The 15,276-nt window shown below is 35.9% G+C and overlaps 1 protein-coding gene across 3 annotated transcripts; it reads right to left on the bottom strand.

Annotated features, from left to right (window-relative positions):
- Positions 1 to 851: 851 nt before the first annotated feature.
- LOC129283229 (synaptotagmin-6-like) lies at positions 852 to 13,247 on the bottom strand. 3 transcript variants are annotated; one of them, XR_010296600.1, is made up of 6 exons: positions 12,360 to 13,247; positions 9,940 to 10,060; positions 7,685 to 7,856; positions 5,793 to 6,049; positions 2,301 to 4,026; positions 852 to 2,207 (listed from the first exon to the last, which is right to left on the bottom strand). XR_010296600.1 is itself a non-coding variant. In XM_054919064.2 (5 exons), exons 1-4 carry the CDS (start codon positions 13,053 to 13,055, stop codon positions 5,830 to 5,832), a joined length of 1,209 nt encoding a protein of 402 aa, XP_054775039.2. In that variant the 5' UTR covers positions 13,056 to 13,247; the 3' UTR covers positions 852 to 4,026; positions 5,793 to 5,829. The 3 variants fall into 3 exon arrangements, 1 of the variants encoding a protein (XP_054775039.2); XR_010296601.1 differs by having other exon boundaries at positions 1,700 to 2,207; positions 2,292 to 4,026; XM_054919064.2 differs by having other exon boundaries at positions 852 to 4,026.
- Between the last annotated feature and the right edge of the window lie 2,029 nt (positions 13,248 to 15,276).

Here is a 15,276-nt window from a genome sequence, read left to right as displayed (position 1 = left end):
CCATTGACCAGTCTTTCACAATCACCCTTTACTTTGAAAATCTGTTTTTGATACCCTTAACGAGTGCACGCGCGGCCCGCGTCCAAAACTGAAAAAGCACCCCTTTTAACGCGTTTTTTGGTCACGCATGTGTACAGCAATATATCTGACTACCCCCGGGGTATAGGCCTATCATTATAAGCATATACACATTACCATTTCAAGCGGGGGGAGGGGGGTTCGTCTATGTGGGGCCTCGTGCTATGAAATTCCCTCCCACTAGAGATCCAGGATAGCAATTGTGTCGAAATATTTAAGAATAAGCCAAAAACTTACCTCTCTAACTCCTTTTATCGTTTTTTTTATTTTTTATTCGTCATTTTGTTTGCCCCCTTCAATTGTGCGTATTGAGCATATCTATATGGCGCTTAAAAAAATATTGAATTTATTATTGTTATTACTATTATTAGTATTATTATCATTACTATTATCATAATTAACTATTTGCCTGCTTTGTTCGACCAGAGTCAGATACAGGGGGCTGCCATCTTCAACTCAAGTCACAAATCATTAACAATACACACAGAGTGTAGTAAGTCTATTGTTCATGCACTCATACACAATAGTGATATGTACATCGCATTGTACTGTGTACACGCTAAGCTTTTCTTTACAATGAACCGATCAAAAGCTATTGTGAGCTGAATTAGAATAGCACAAGCAAATCCCATTTTAAGATTGCACCTTGGAATTAATGTGGCGCAGGAGTGATTCTGTCAGTGGCGGGCAAAGAGTTAATATGACCATTATTATTAGTATTATTATCATCATTATTATTATAAGACAACGACAAATGAATGTATACTACCTCATTCACAGTTTATGCAATTGAAATGCGTAAACAAATCTTTATTATCCAAAATGACACATTTACAGGACAACTAGTCAATATCAACCTTTGTCAAATCTTACCACAAAAAACAGACAATATAGCTATTTTGCTTTTTATCTTTACTTACAACTCTTACTCTCGATTGCAAATTGCAATTGACAGCATTATGTATATATAATAAATATTAATCCGTATAAATCCAAATATGTACATAAATCGGTAATAAAATAATTTAATTTTCACATGTTCACATCAATATTGCACAATGGGTATTTACATTTTGAGTAAATGAGCAAAATCCAAACAAAGCATAATTATCTGAAAATGCTATCTTATAAAAAACGAACTATGTATAGACAGTTTACATTATCAATCAAATGTGTTATAAGAAGACAATAACAAGTTATAAAACAAGTGTATTCAAAGGTATCAATCAATTGTCGATAAAGTTATAAATTGGGAAAGGTTCCACGACAAAGTAAAATACAACGCAACTAAATGGGAACAATGTGGAATGTATCATCAAATTGTACATGTTTCGTAGTATATTTCGAAATCATGCAAATTTCACGTTCCAGTAAATAATGACTGAATTCAACTATCCCCTTTATAATTCTCATTGTGATATTCATTTTATTCAGTTAACTGGTCAAAATCAAATGTTCGTGACTACTAAATTCATCTATAGGTATATATTATATAATACCGATAAACCATTCATATAGACTTAATATATAATTAGATTATAATTCTTGCAATCATTACTCTATTAATTAATGCAATCATTGTTATCACTATTATTATTTTATATTATTTTTTTTTTCTTTTGGGGGGGATTGGTTGTGGCTCCTGATTATAATTAATTTTGATTAAACACTCAATGAACAAGGATTTCTAGCCTTAAAGGAATGTTTATATGATATGAATTCTTGTCATTCATTAAGTGCTATATGCAGATGGTTATTTTAGTCGTCATTATTATCATTATAACCGTTATCACCTATGTTAGCATAACATATATCATCATGATCATCATCTTGATAATTATTTTAACTTCATTAGGATTGTCATTGGTATGAATAGTGGAAGTATTATTCATAATTACGTATGTAGTCCTAAAAATATCGTGCTTTGCCACAAAATGACTAATTGAAATATTACAAAAGAGAGAAATGTATCTACCTCATAATGAATAATGCATCACTAATTCAAACTTTGAATCAGTCTTTGGATGTTTTGAATATGATATAAACTGTTAAAAATGAATTTAAACAACGCTATTTACTATGTGAATCGCACAGTAGTTGTTTAAAGAGTTTTAACAAGTGTTTAAAACCTTAAACAACCATGCTTAAATGATTGATAATTACATATTTGACTTTAAACTTTGTTGTTTAAGATTTCAAACACTTGTTTAAACTGTTTAAACAACTATTGTGCGATTTACATAGTAAACAACGGTGTTTAAATTATCTTAAAGATGTATCCTTATTCAATGAGCATTGTTATTCTATATACATCAATGTTGAAAATTAAATCATGAAACGGAAAACTACCCAGAGGATACAATAAATTAGTTTGGAGTTTTTGTTGTGTTGTGTAATTCATTTGAGAAGAGTGATTGGGTAGTAAAAAAAATAATTAACTTTTTTACTTTAAATGTAGACATGATAAAGAATAATGTATATCAATAATTTATTTTCTGTTGAGCAGCGAATTGCAAAAAGTTGATCAACTTATTTCACACGATATTCACAAAAGACGCCAAAGCACCATCAAATATCAATAAAAAGTTAAATATTTGTATCGTATTTACAGTGCACAGCTATCAAAAAGCGTGCATACATTAAAAAAATGTCATTCATTTTACGTTCATACAAAATCACAATTTACTCTCCATCAGTAAAAAAGGTACTTTACAAAGTCCATTCAAGACAATATTCACTCGAAGTATAAAAAACCTTACGATATCATTATGGCTTAAAAGCTTGAGTGCTCAATTTCATTTGAAGTAATCACCTTTAAGAAATGAATTGTGCACTTGACATTATGTAATGGCTGTATGTACATGTATATCATAAACACTTCAACGAAGAGGGAGAGAAAGAGACAACGGGGGACAAAGAGAGAGAAAGAAAAATAATGAAGGGGTGCTGTGAGAGAATAAGATAAAGACAGTGAGACATACAGAGATGCAGGAAGTAATAGAGAAATAGTGGGGGAGAGAGGGAGAGGGAGATTGAGGGTGAGAAAGAGAATGAAAGAGGCTTGAAATTATCGTTCAAGCCGATGAACTAACTTCATAAATTTATCGTAAAAATTATTTACATCAACACTAGAATGCATTTCTAACACGTCTAACGCGAAGTATTAATTGTTATAACAAAGTAAAAAATTGTATTAAAATTATTTCAATGCGATCTATTTCTATTATTTTCAAAAGACCACTTACAAGTACTCCATTCAACATCATCACAACACTTCCCTTCACTAATGCAAGTCATACAACAGAAAGAACGCAATTGTCGTGGTGTTTGAAATGTTTTATATCAACTCCACTTAAAAAAGTTGACGAATGATTAACTTTATTCAATTTTGTTCTTCTGATACGCTGCTTTCAAGCAATGTATCACTAAACTTTGAATAATATGCCAATTGAGTCGCAATAGAATGTGTAAATAAATTGTTTAAAGAGTAAACTGATACTTACTTTGTGTTTGAATCTCAAACTCTTTGAGAGAAGATAAGAGTTTAAAAAGGAAATGCCAGAAAAATGACCAAAAAAAGGCCTACCATCGAATATTTGCCGGGATAGGGAGTATGAATACAAAATCTCATAGAATCATTTTCGGCGAAACACTATTGTTTTTCTAAGAAAGAAAATAATTTTCATAACAGATGCCGGATTTGCAGATATTTCACGTCCCAATATGGAACTCGTTTACCACTCAACTACTGCAACTGCAATGAACCTGGGGTGATAAAGATGAAGAGCGCCCGCTTACGAGCTGCTAGTTTAAGTGACGAATAATCTTCCACTATCCACGCTGATCAAAACTTCTAGTCGTGCTGTAACCTAAGACAACATCCATGACACAAAAGGTGAGCTGATCTAATGTCCAATAGAGAAGTCATCTTGGTAACACTCCGAAATTCTATGCAGGGAGATAAAACAAGGGGAAAAAATACAAGGTTTATGAATAGCAATCTTGCAATTCACGATCGATAATAAAGTAGAAAAGAACTATATGACTTTTCATATACACACTTAGAAACAAAGGTTAAACTTTGCGCCTTTAAAGGTGCAGACCAGATATCACACTGGAAACCCCTTTAAGGTGCAACTTTGTACCTTTTTGGAAATGTGCAACTGTGCACCTCTCTGAAAAGTGCAAAGTTGCACATATAAGGTGCAGAATTGCATCCCCAAAGTTCTTCTTTGCACCATCAAGAGAAATACAAAGTTGTACCTCTCCCAACCCCCCCCCAAGTTGAACCGTAAAGATGCTCCCAGTTTGACATCTAGTCTGCACCTTTAAAGGTTGAACCTAGGACGGCCACGGTTCAACATTCCTCGGTTTTCCTATCGGGATGCCACCGTGCCTAGCCGTCCACTTCATCTGTTAGACCAAATTTTCAGGTGGTAACGGAATTCTTCTGCGACGCACATAATCAGTCATTGATTTCTAACCCTACCTTTAATTTCGCAATATTTAATTGGCACAAGCAGGGGAAAAATCGGGTGGATCGTGTGTATGTAGTAACGCACCTATAATTGCAATGTTTGTTTCCCCATATATAAGGATTTACAAAAAGCTTAATGAAACAGTTACTAAAAAATGACAAAAAAAAATGCTCAGACCACTTTTCTTCTAGTGGTAAATGATAATCACCAGTAAAATTTAATGTTCATTGGTGATTATTTAGCGTGTAAGATAGGTTCACTTAGTCAGTCATACTTAATGTTGCTCTTAATTTACGAACAGCTCTATGAAACGACCCCAAGGGGTGAAGCATTTGTTTTTATTGATGTACACAATATTTTTGTGTTTTTTTTGTGGAAAACCCCCCATAATTTGGAGAAGTTATATATATAGTATCATAAAAATTATATCAACAACTGATATAAATAACTTGATTTATTGATAGTTATATCTGTTTGCTTGTGTGTGTGGAAATTAAAATGATAGTTGCCATCAAGCCTCTACCATTGTTGAAATATTCTCATTTTTATTACATCCAATATATCCCTATTCCTTCTCTAAAAGCAATTTGCACCCCGGCTTATTGTCCTTCCTACATTCTAAAGGAACTTAGGTTCCTTGAATATAAACGATTAAAACAAAAACACCGGGTAGTAAATTGTACTTTCCATTTGATGACAATAAATCAAGCATGAGCGGATGCACTTTCACACAAGAAAGGGCACGATCATTAATTTATCAAATTGTATTTAACCAATTTGCTCAGATCACTTAAATTGTGACTTGACGATGAAAAACTAGGGTATTGCAGTCTTACGACGGAATTGCCCTGATAAAGCCTTGAGTCCCTGCAAATATTGAAGGGATCAATGTTGCATTAGGCACTTACTTCTTGCGCCACCTACGACCATGCTGAAAATGTCCAGTTTATAGCGTTTATTATAGCGTGGGAGTAAGTGTCAATTAAATCGGGAATTGCCACACTGATAGCGAAGGGCGAACTAATCTCAACAATGCAAGATACATTATCAATTTAATGAGTGATTCTGTCAATCACCTTAATGGTGTCATCCTTGTCTTCTGTCAAACAAACATGCTAACTGAGCCTGCTCTATGATTTGCTTCATAAATACAAAAAATATCCTTTTAATCTGATATCTTTTACATGATAAAAAATTACAGACGTAATTCTGGAAGATTATTTCAGCCCTTATTACCGTCTAATTCATGTGGGCCAATAAGCCTGCTGCATATTCACTCCTGGTCAAAGGATTTCTGGGTGGATGATCCCATACAGTTCTTGAGTCCGGCTGACAAAGACGCAACGGAGAGGGCGGGCGTCGATTCTTGCAGTTGATACCACTGTGCGATGGGTTTACGTGGGTTCGTCAGCATGTCTGCCCAGTGCGCCGCACCCTGCACTGGTGCGTTTGGACCTACTTCACAGACTCCGATCAGTTCGCTGTGGCCAACCCTGTGAAGGAGAGAGTGAAATGATGGAAAGGAAATTAAAAAAATTGTTTTGAAGTAAGACTTGATAATCTTTCAGTGGCGGATCAGTGCAGGAAGGGGCACATCCGGCCATTGCCCATCCCCCCTTTGAGAGCCGTAGCAAATATTTGTTAGGGTAATATGTCGTGCATATGCCAGTGAGGACCTTTTTCTTTCTTTTTTTTGTTTGCTTGTCAATTATTCCTGGTGTAGATCACCATTAAATTGGAGTGAAGACCTTTTATTTTATTTATATTTAAATTTTATTTTATGTATTTATTCATTTACTTATTTATGTTCATTTTATCTTATTATATCTTATTTATTTATTTATCTTTTTTTTTTGGGGGGGGGGGGGGGGGGGGCGGGGGAGGGCTTGTTAAACTTATTCTACACCACCCCCTTGGAATATCCTGGATCCGCCTATGAAATGTTCGATCTATATTTAACGAAAATGAGATGATGTGGAGAGAAAAGAATAAGACGTTACAAACATTTTAATCGGAGCTTAACGTTTAATAGACGGGAACACTCCAGACAATGCTAAGTAAAACGAAGGAATTTAACAGAACAAAAGTGAATAATCAAATCGTTCCTTTTCCATTCATGTGGTAATGAAATTCATATCCATCAACTGCTTTTTTCTGGTCTTATTGTTTGCAAAGTAATAAGCAAAAAGGTATGAGGGGCGCAACATGGCGTCTTAAAAAAAATCTTAAAAAGTCTTGTTTTGTTTTTCTTGGTCGGAGACCATTTTTATTTATCTATTTTATTATTATTATTATTATTTTTTTTTTTTTTTTTGGGGGGGGGAACATGAGCCATGTACGTCAGTGATATTGTTACTGATTGTGTGTATTTTAATTTTACATTAAATGTCTAAACCAGTATGTTACATCGTTATTGCCAAAAATGTATCACATGCGGATTCAGAGCAGATGGAAATGAGTGTAAAATGGCATATACAAATCACTAATCACCCAAACGCATGTATAATTCACCATCATTTTCTAATTTCGAATACAACCACCTCCTCAATTAATTGGCTCCCATTTTCCAGATTTGTTGCCCCGCGCCTTCTTGATCGATGCGAATGATTAAGAAAATAGTCATTGACGTCATTAATCACTTTTAATATTTCATGGCGAAGAGGGAGTCTCTTGTAGCCGTTTTATGAATTCAGGAGGGAAAATGGATTTAATTATGGGACGGTGATGATTACGATTACAATTATCAAAGGATAATGAAAGAGCAAGGAAGTTTTCGTATCAAAGCAAAAGCAGATATTAAAAATTATGCTCATTCAACAGGTATTAAAGACGTGACTACACAGTCACGATAGCTCTTACACTGTAAAAAGAATATTTGGTAAAATTTTAACCATCTCGAGGGTAATTACGTGTCCAACCAATTTTGGGGGGTATTTTACATAATGTTGGAAGCATATTGTCCAGTAAGGTTTAAAAAATAAGCAGCAGTTCCTGTAGAATGGGCAAAATTTTCAACACACTGGATAAATAAAAATCCCCAAAAGAAATGCCCAATGTTGGTTGGACTCATAATACCCTCATGGATCATTTTTACCCAATATTTTTTAGAGTGTATATTTGATATTCACCAATCGTAATCGACGACGGCGATGATGAGGCAAATATTTTCCATGCTGTCTGGTGCGACGTCGAAGACCATTGCCTCGTTGTATACGGGGTTAAGAGTGTTCTTTTTCACCGTCGTTTTCTTTTTCTTGATCCGTTTGCCTTGCGACATTAGGGACACTTTAACATAAGGATCTGTAAAAGAAACAACAATAACAAACATGAGTGAAGTACCTAACATTGGTATACATTATTGTAAAACGTTTTGTTTCATATGTTTTGTTTTAATTCGTTGGGAATTTAGTCTGACTAATAACTGTCTAACATCATATTAAAACTAGTGGTGGAAAATATATTGCATTTTTTTATCACTGGCAGTTGCGATTCTCCTCGCTTAATTGACGCCAATGATACATCGTTACACATTGAAATCGGGGAAAGCATTCATCTATTTTATATTTCTACTGATGTTTTTGTAGGTGTAACTTTTAATTTCAAGTTGTTTTTCACGTCAAGGAACATCGCAAACGAAACATTGTGTCACACTTGATGAAGAAGCGTGGGTTAGTTTGAATCATTTCAGTGTTGACGCCTAATTTGCTAATCAGGCGGCGCAAATGAGCGAGGGCGAACTACAGAATGCAATCAGCGAATTGGCGGGCGACAGAGTGCAATTTCCGCCGGCATTCAATGTGCGTGTGTTTTGTGCGTGAACGCGCGGGGGAGGGGCGTGTGCGGAATCACAGAAGTAAACACTACATGGTTGATGAATTGACGATGAATTGGAGCATCTTTTCTTTGTTTCTTTTTCTTTAATCTAAAGGCATGACCGGCACCGGGGCTAAAGAGAGGCTGATTGAACATGCTGGATCTTTGTCTGAAGCATCAACTCATTATCTCTAAATAAAGCGCGAGTAGCCGGCTAAGATTACCCATCTCTTTCACCATTTGATACGAATTAAACCTCTGAATGTCTTGTTTGTCATACTGGGTGTTTTTTTAAAACATTGTGTAATGTGATGTTATGAACGACTGCGGCTAAGACCTAATTTTGGGGTGCCATCTGTAACTCGCGAAATTTTAGAAAGCGGAATATGGCGATTTTCCTGAGTTATCATTGGGATGTTTATTTAACTTATCTCACTTTTGTTTAAATCTTTTTCATGAATTTCGTTTTTTTAATTATTTTTCTTTTTTCGATCAAACTACGATTACTTGAAATACACCCCGCGATTAGAAAAAAAAAACAAAGGTGTCGCGTTTTCACACTTTGTATAGTGGGATGGCAAGAAATGCCCCAAAGTTCTCAAGCCATCGCCACACACATGACACCTGGGAGTAACTCGAATAAATAACCACCACAAACCTTAAAATTGAAATTCTGATAACTTCGATATAATAATTATTATTTGACGGATTTTCTCCAAACCTATATCGATACGCTTTATTGTTATGTTTTTTTTTTTTATATATAAAGGCTTAGTATAGAGTGGACTTGCCTTCTGGCACACTCACATCAATCAAAACGACTACAAATGGACCGATGATAATGCTTTCAAAATAACCTAAGAGCTATGATCCATACGGGCCCGGGCCCATAGCACAAAACTAAGCCATGCTGCAATGACCGTATAAAATGTTGTAACGGTTCATTTCATTGAATACAATCAAGCTTATGATAAATCGCTAATTTTTGTGTTACGGGACCCTGGAGTCGATTTCGTTGCAGTATTAAAGGGGAATGAAACCATTGGAGCAAGTTAGTTTGTATGAAAGCAGAAACAAACAGAATAAGATCAATAAAAGTTTGAGTAAAACTGGACAAGCAGCAATAAAGTTAGGAGCATTTGAATGTCAAGATCACCAATACTACAAGATCTCCCGTTAGCAAAAGAAAACAAGATCTGTGATTTCGCAGATGTACAATGTCTTGTTTGCTCATTCTGATAATACAAAAAAAAAACATTAGTCATCTATTACACGTCTTCTGATAAAAAAGAACACTGACCTTGCGAAACACTAGATTAAAGAGAAAATGTAAGTGATATACCTGAAGTTATGGGGGAGTTGTACATGTGCGACATCACATATGTCAATGGGATGATCTGCCTAACATTAGTGATCTGAATATTCAAACGCTCATAACTTTCTTATTATTCATGCAATCTTCCTCAAACTTTCTTTTGTCTGCCTATGTTTTTGTTTGTATTTGTCCTATCTTTTATATTGATTCAACTTTTTCAAATGGATTCATTCTCATTTAACCTTGATCTCATACCTGAGGCACCGGTAATATCCATCGCCTTAAGGTTACGGGCTTTGATGACAGTGAGAGTTAGTCGACACGCTGTAGGCAGGTAGTTGAGTGAAAACATCACCTCGCCTAAATCCGCCTTTTCCTAAAGTGAAAAAATATCAAGGATAGCATAATGATATCAGTAGTCATCATCATCATCATAATCACCATCACCATCATCACCATCATCATTATCATATTCAAAGGGCTCTACAGCCTACCACGAAGGTGAAATACCTGCTTAAACTGACAACAATAACAAAACAAAAAGTTAATACCAATCTCGCTCATGAGAATTATGATAACAATCTTTGCAATAATACTGCAATATAGCATCGGTAGAAATGGTTCTATTATTAAAAAGGCGAGAGTTGTACATGTTGTAGGTGGTTTCGAGGAAATATGTTGAAACTTGCTTTGGTAGGTAGGTAGACCTACAAACTATAACGAGCAGATTAACTGCAACTCTGCCAAAATTAACAAATACTGATTAACATTACGTTCAGTATACTGAACAAGTAGACACATTACAGTCCTTCAGCAGTGATATTAACTGAGATTACCAGGGCCCCGTCTTACAAAGAGTTACGATTGATTCAATCAATCGTAACTCTATGGAAATCCATCAGTGTCATTATTTTTTTACAAGAAATTTGCAAAATGTATTTTGTAAACAAAGGAGAACACACCAAATTTTCAAGAAATCAATGAATGTTTTTTGTAAAACAAACATGCGTTTAATATGTTGACTTTGCTGGCTTTCCATAGTTGCGATTGATCGGATCAATCGCAACTCTTTGTAAGATGGGCCCCAGACATGCCAGGTATGGAGGACACAAGAACGTTCCGTTCCGTCTTAGGGAATATCATTTTTATTGATTATAACGAACGGGTTCTCCTTTTCTTACTATCACTAATGTTCACATGTATATTATTAAGATGTATTCTTTCGATATTTTATTGTGTTTTTAAATACACGACAAGCACTTTGGAATTAAGATAAACCATCAAAGTAGTCATGTCAGTTGTGAGTAAATCATCGTTTCAGTAATATAAAAGTTCTATATTTCTTTGTTTGATTTTATTTTTCTTTGAGGGGGACCTTTGCTATGTAATTTTAACGGTAAATATTTTAAACAAAATACTTAAGACAAGAGCAATATGATTTTCCGACTAAAAATACGGAAAGAGCTTTTGATGACCTACTTTATCAAAGATTGCTTTCATACGTAATACTATAAAAAGTAGGGTCCAAGCTTCTAAAATATTTGAACTTGGCATTTATCAATAGCATTATTTATTTACCGGTCAAATCCTTATTGGAATGCAAATGATAATATATTTGTATTTCATGACTTATACTTGCGTTATATTTTGTCTAAAGCAAAATCTATTTCAGAAACAGAAGGGAAATATACTAGGTAAGCCAGATTTAAGTAGTGACGTAAAATTGCGGAATGCGTATAGTACATCATGGCAGAATATTTATGTAACGATTAGTGAAGGATTTACTATTACTATTCTTAGAAAAGTACGTTTTCCCACACTACCATGGTAGCACAACTACCTTTTTTATACGCTGACACGATTTACGTACTCGGTGAAGTATCGTATAACTAGCCCTAGCTAAAAAGGAAAAAAAATAACATAAAGGAAAGCAAATTAAAAAAAATATATATCTACAGGGAACAAAGCGTTTTGGCTAAAAGCATTAAAAAGTTGTTTTTAAAAGGTAGAAAATAACCAAGTCCTTCAAAAATGAAAATGGCCCAACATGCTTGGTCGTAATATGAGTAAACAAGCTGCATGAAGATTTATGTAAGCTTACAATACTCATCCACGGGTGGGGAATCGACAACTTCTTTTTGAGTGACCTTGTTGTTAAAAGAAAGAAAAAAAACACGCCCAGGCTAATCCAGTTGGACATAAACATCGCTATAAACAGCGAAACCGTAGCTTTGACAAGTTCTAATCAAGTATTTGCTATCTTAAACATGTTAGCAATGGACCCTTTTCATGCTTTATTTTTCCAGGCCGTATATGGCCGTGACATTTTCTCGAAACAAACACATGTTGATGTGTGGGATTTTTCTCATAAAGATCCGATAAAAGACGAACAACTTTAATGCGAACAGAGAAAACGGTTGCCCACACTATGAAGGCGTCACATCGCTCCAGTGAAGGCGTCCTTTTATGAGCTCGGAGAATATAACCCGTTCTTAAAAGAAGCAGGTTAAGATTACATTTCATTATCGTAATTGCAGCGTATAGCTTGGAAAAAAAAGAACGTGCATTTTAACAAGCGAGCTACTTGTCAAAGGGTTGCTTATTGTATCTCAATATTTAAAACTGGGACATCAGGATATAAATACTAAAGTAAGATCTCTAACATCTATACTTACTTGCGACGTTCCTTTCATTATGTCCTCCACGTATTGTGTTTCTTTACTCAGATCTCTATCTGTAAGAAGACTGGTGATATTAACTTCTCCTATAAGGTCATGCCTGGAAAACCGGTCGAAATCATAGACGGTGAATTTCAAAGTTTTGGTCTCCAGCTCGTTGTAAGGTATTTGAAAGGCAAATCTCTCATCGAAAACAGGATCACAATTTTTCCGATGAACTTTGGTCTGGTACTTCCGCTTCCGGTCGGGGCATAGATAAATCTTCACGTAGGGGTCCGACGTTCCTGAGAAGTCTTTGGCCGGAAGGCCGACAGCTCGCTCTATGTGAACGTTCAGTGTCTCCGTTGCGTAGTCGTAGAAAAGGCTGAAAACCAATCTGCCACAGTTTGGTCTGCTTTCACCGTTAGGCTTCCCCTTGTCTTTGGATTCTTGTCGGTAAAGCTCTGGACGTAATGTACCTATCAGATCTGTTTGGTCTTTGCGGGTGGAATTGATGTTCTTGACACTGAACTCGACGTTCGTCAGGTTAAGCTGTAAGGAGAGCTGACGTTGCTTTCGGAATGCTTCCTGGCGGAGCTTCTGCGGCAAGAGCGGGACAGTTGATTGACGCGGTAGAGGGAGGGGCCGAGTTGGACTAGGTCTTCCCGAGCTGGATCGGCTACCTGTTGGAGACCCATCACGGCTTTGGAACATACTATCGTTATCCGAGTCTGAGTCAATCTCGTAGCTGTGATGATTGAACACTTTACGCTGGACGGTATACAAGTCCTGAGGCTCCGACAGGGCTTTCTTCCTTTTGGAGCAATAAAGGGTAATGAAGGCGATCAGAACGATCGCTATTGATAAGCATACGGGGATGGCAATTTCTTCGAGTGGAAAGATCCGACCTGTAGAAATGAGATAGAGAAAAAATATAAAACACGTTAATAATTTGATCCTTGATATGTCATTCGTTGCATTGAATTCTGGTATCTGTACACAAAACGGAAAAGAAAAAGCATCGTGCTGCATTAATAGGTTCATCTGCATGGTTGAATATGATCTCGAAATTCAAAAAGCTTCATAAAACGATCGATGGTCATCGTTAACGTTAAATGTTTTACTCCTTCACGTGTCAACTAACGTGACAGTATATGTTTTGCATAGAATCAAGTATCTAACGATATGAAATGAAAATCAATATTGTTAAAAGTCGAAATAAGACTCCAACTGAGGACAAGCCACGTACAATATTACACAACGCCTCGAATTATCACAATCATTTTGTCCAAGCTTATACTTCTAGTTCTCTTAGTTAAGTCTATCAGGAACCAAAACACGTGCACTCAAAAGTCCTATAAAACAAAAGTAATGTGATAGAGGATGATTTAAAATGAGAGCTCTTTCTTTGTCTACAGCAATTTGTAACACCAGGATAGCTTTTATGTCACCTCTCTGCAACGAACCGAAACCTAAATATCAAATAATATATACATGTGAATCAAATGCTTCGACGGATTTCATTAGCGTATTCAATGAAGCACATCATAATTGTCTATCCTTTGCATAAAAAATTAGCCTATTGTTTGATAGGGAAGTTAAAGATTGAAAATGAAATCTCCAGGGGCAATTAGCATAATGAAATAGGAAATTACTCCTTGGGAAGACAAGGATTAAAGCCTAGGGAATCGAATGGATTTCATTAACTAGCATGAAAAGAGTAACGATGAAACGGAAAGCGATTGTCGAGAGAAGTTTGCCGTTTGCCTTTCTAATAATTGAAATTTAGCACATTACGTACAAAAAGAAACATAATGTTTGGTTCCTTGATACTACTTTCGCGAGGGGGCACGGTGATAGTCATGCATGGAATGGTAAATAGAACTGTTTATTGTAGTTTGGTAATTTTGGCGGATTTCGGGGTTACTTGTCAGGGGGTCATCTCTGTTAAGTTATCTAAAATAATAATTTCGTATCAATTTTTGACCAGGAATAATTGCAACGGGAAGGTTGATGCGTTTCATGCCGAGGTATCATCTTCTTGTGCCTTTGTCCAAGCAGCATCACCCCATGTAGCAGGACCCGTTGGTCAGGTGCGTCGCATCCTCATGATCATGTCTGTACTGGCCTGCGCTCGATTCTACACTGTTAAAGTCAGTTGCATATCACGCGCACGATGTGCGTAGTATATTCAGATATCAAGGGCATTGAGGACCAAAACAGGTAAAAGGGAGAAAAAAACAAAACCCTAAGGGACTATCACAACTGAACGGTTAAAGAAGCGTATACCAGGTGACGTTCAAATGCCATTGCAATCTATTTTCTTAATACCGTATTTTTATATCGAGAGTTGCCTTTTGCTAATAACACACATTGTTTTAAAAAAGAATAAACATTCGTACAATTTTCTGTTAACAAAATGAAATTTTTGGTATCAAGAATAGAACTTTTGATATATAAAATGGGATTAAAGGGGAAAGCGGTTGGCCAAGTGTATAGAAGATCGTCCTCCGCTGGTTTAAAGCGTCGATAAGAGTGCTTCATGAAATGTCTTGCCAGAAGTTTTATCCGACAAGTTTTATTTCATCCGACATTTATCATAGTAACAGTGCTTTTCAGCCAATCAAAATCAAGAAAAGTCATTAGATCTGGCAACTGATCGGACGAAAATGTTGATGAAACGCTCCTCAAGTGTGACTGTTCCTTTGAGGAAAACGACTGGCAACTTGTACATCGCGTGGACATACTGTCTAAAACGTCCAGTGGTGACTGCGACCAAGCTGTCGGATATCTGTATGCAGCAATGGCGGAAGCTCAACCGTTATTCATTACTACTCGCTCGTGATTGTCAACCCAAATAAGCCCATTTATATGCTAACAACAGCACAAGGTCGGGTCAATAAAAATCCAAACTGAAGTAAACCAAGCTTAATAT

Source organism: Lytechinus pictus, chromosome 19 (genome assembly GCF_037042905.1).
Source record: "Lytechinus pictus isolate F3 Inbred chromosome 19, Lp3.0, whole genome shotgun sequence".
Taxonomy (NCBI): domain Eukaryota; kingdom Metazoa; phylum Echinodermata; class Echinoidea; order Temnopleuroida; family Toxopneustidae; genus Lytechinus; species Lytechinus pictus.
Note: the sequence above shows the minus strand (reverse complement) of the source record. Positions and strands in the feature narration are given on the sequence as shown.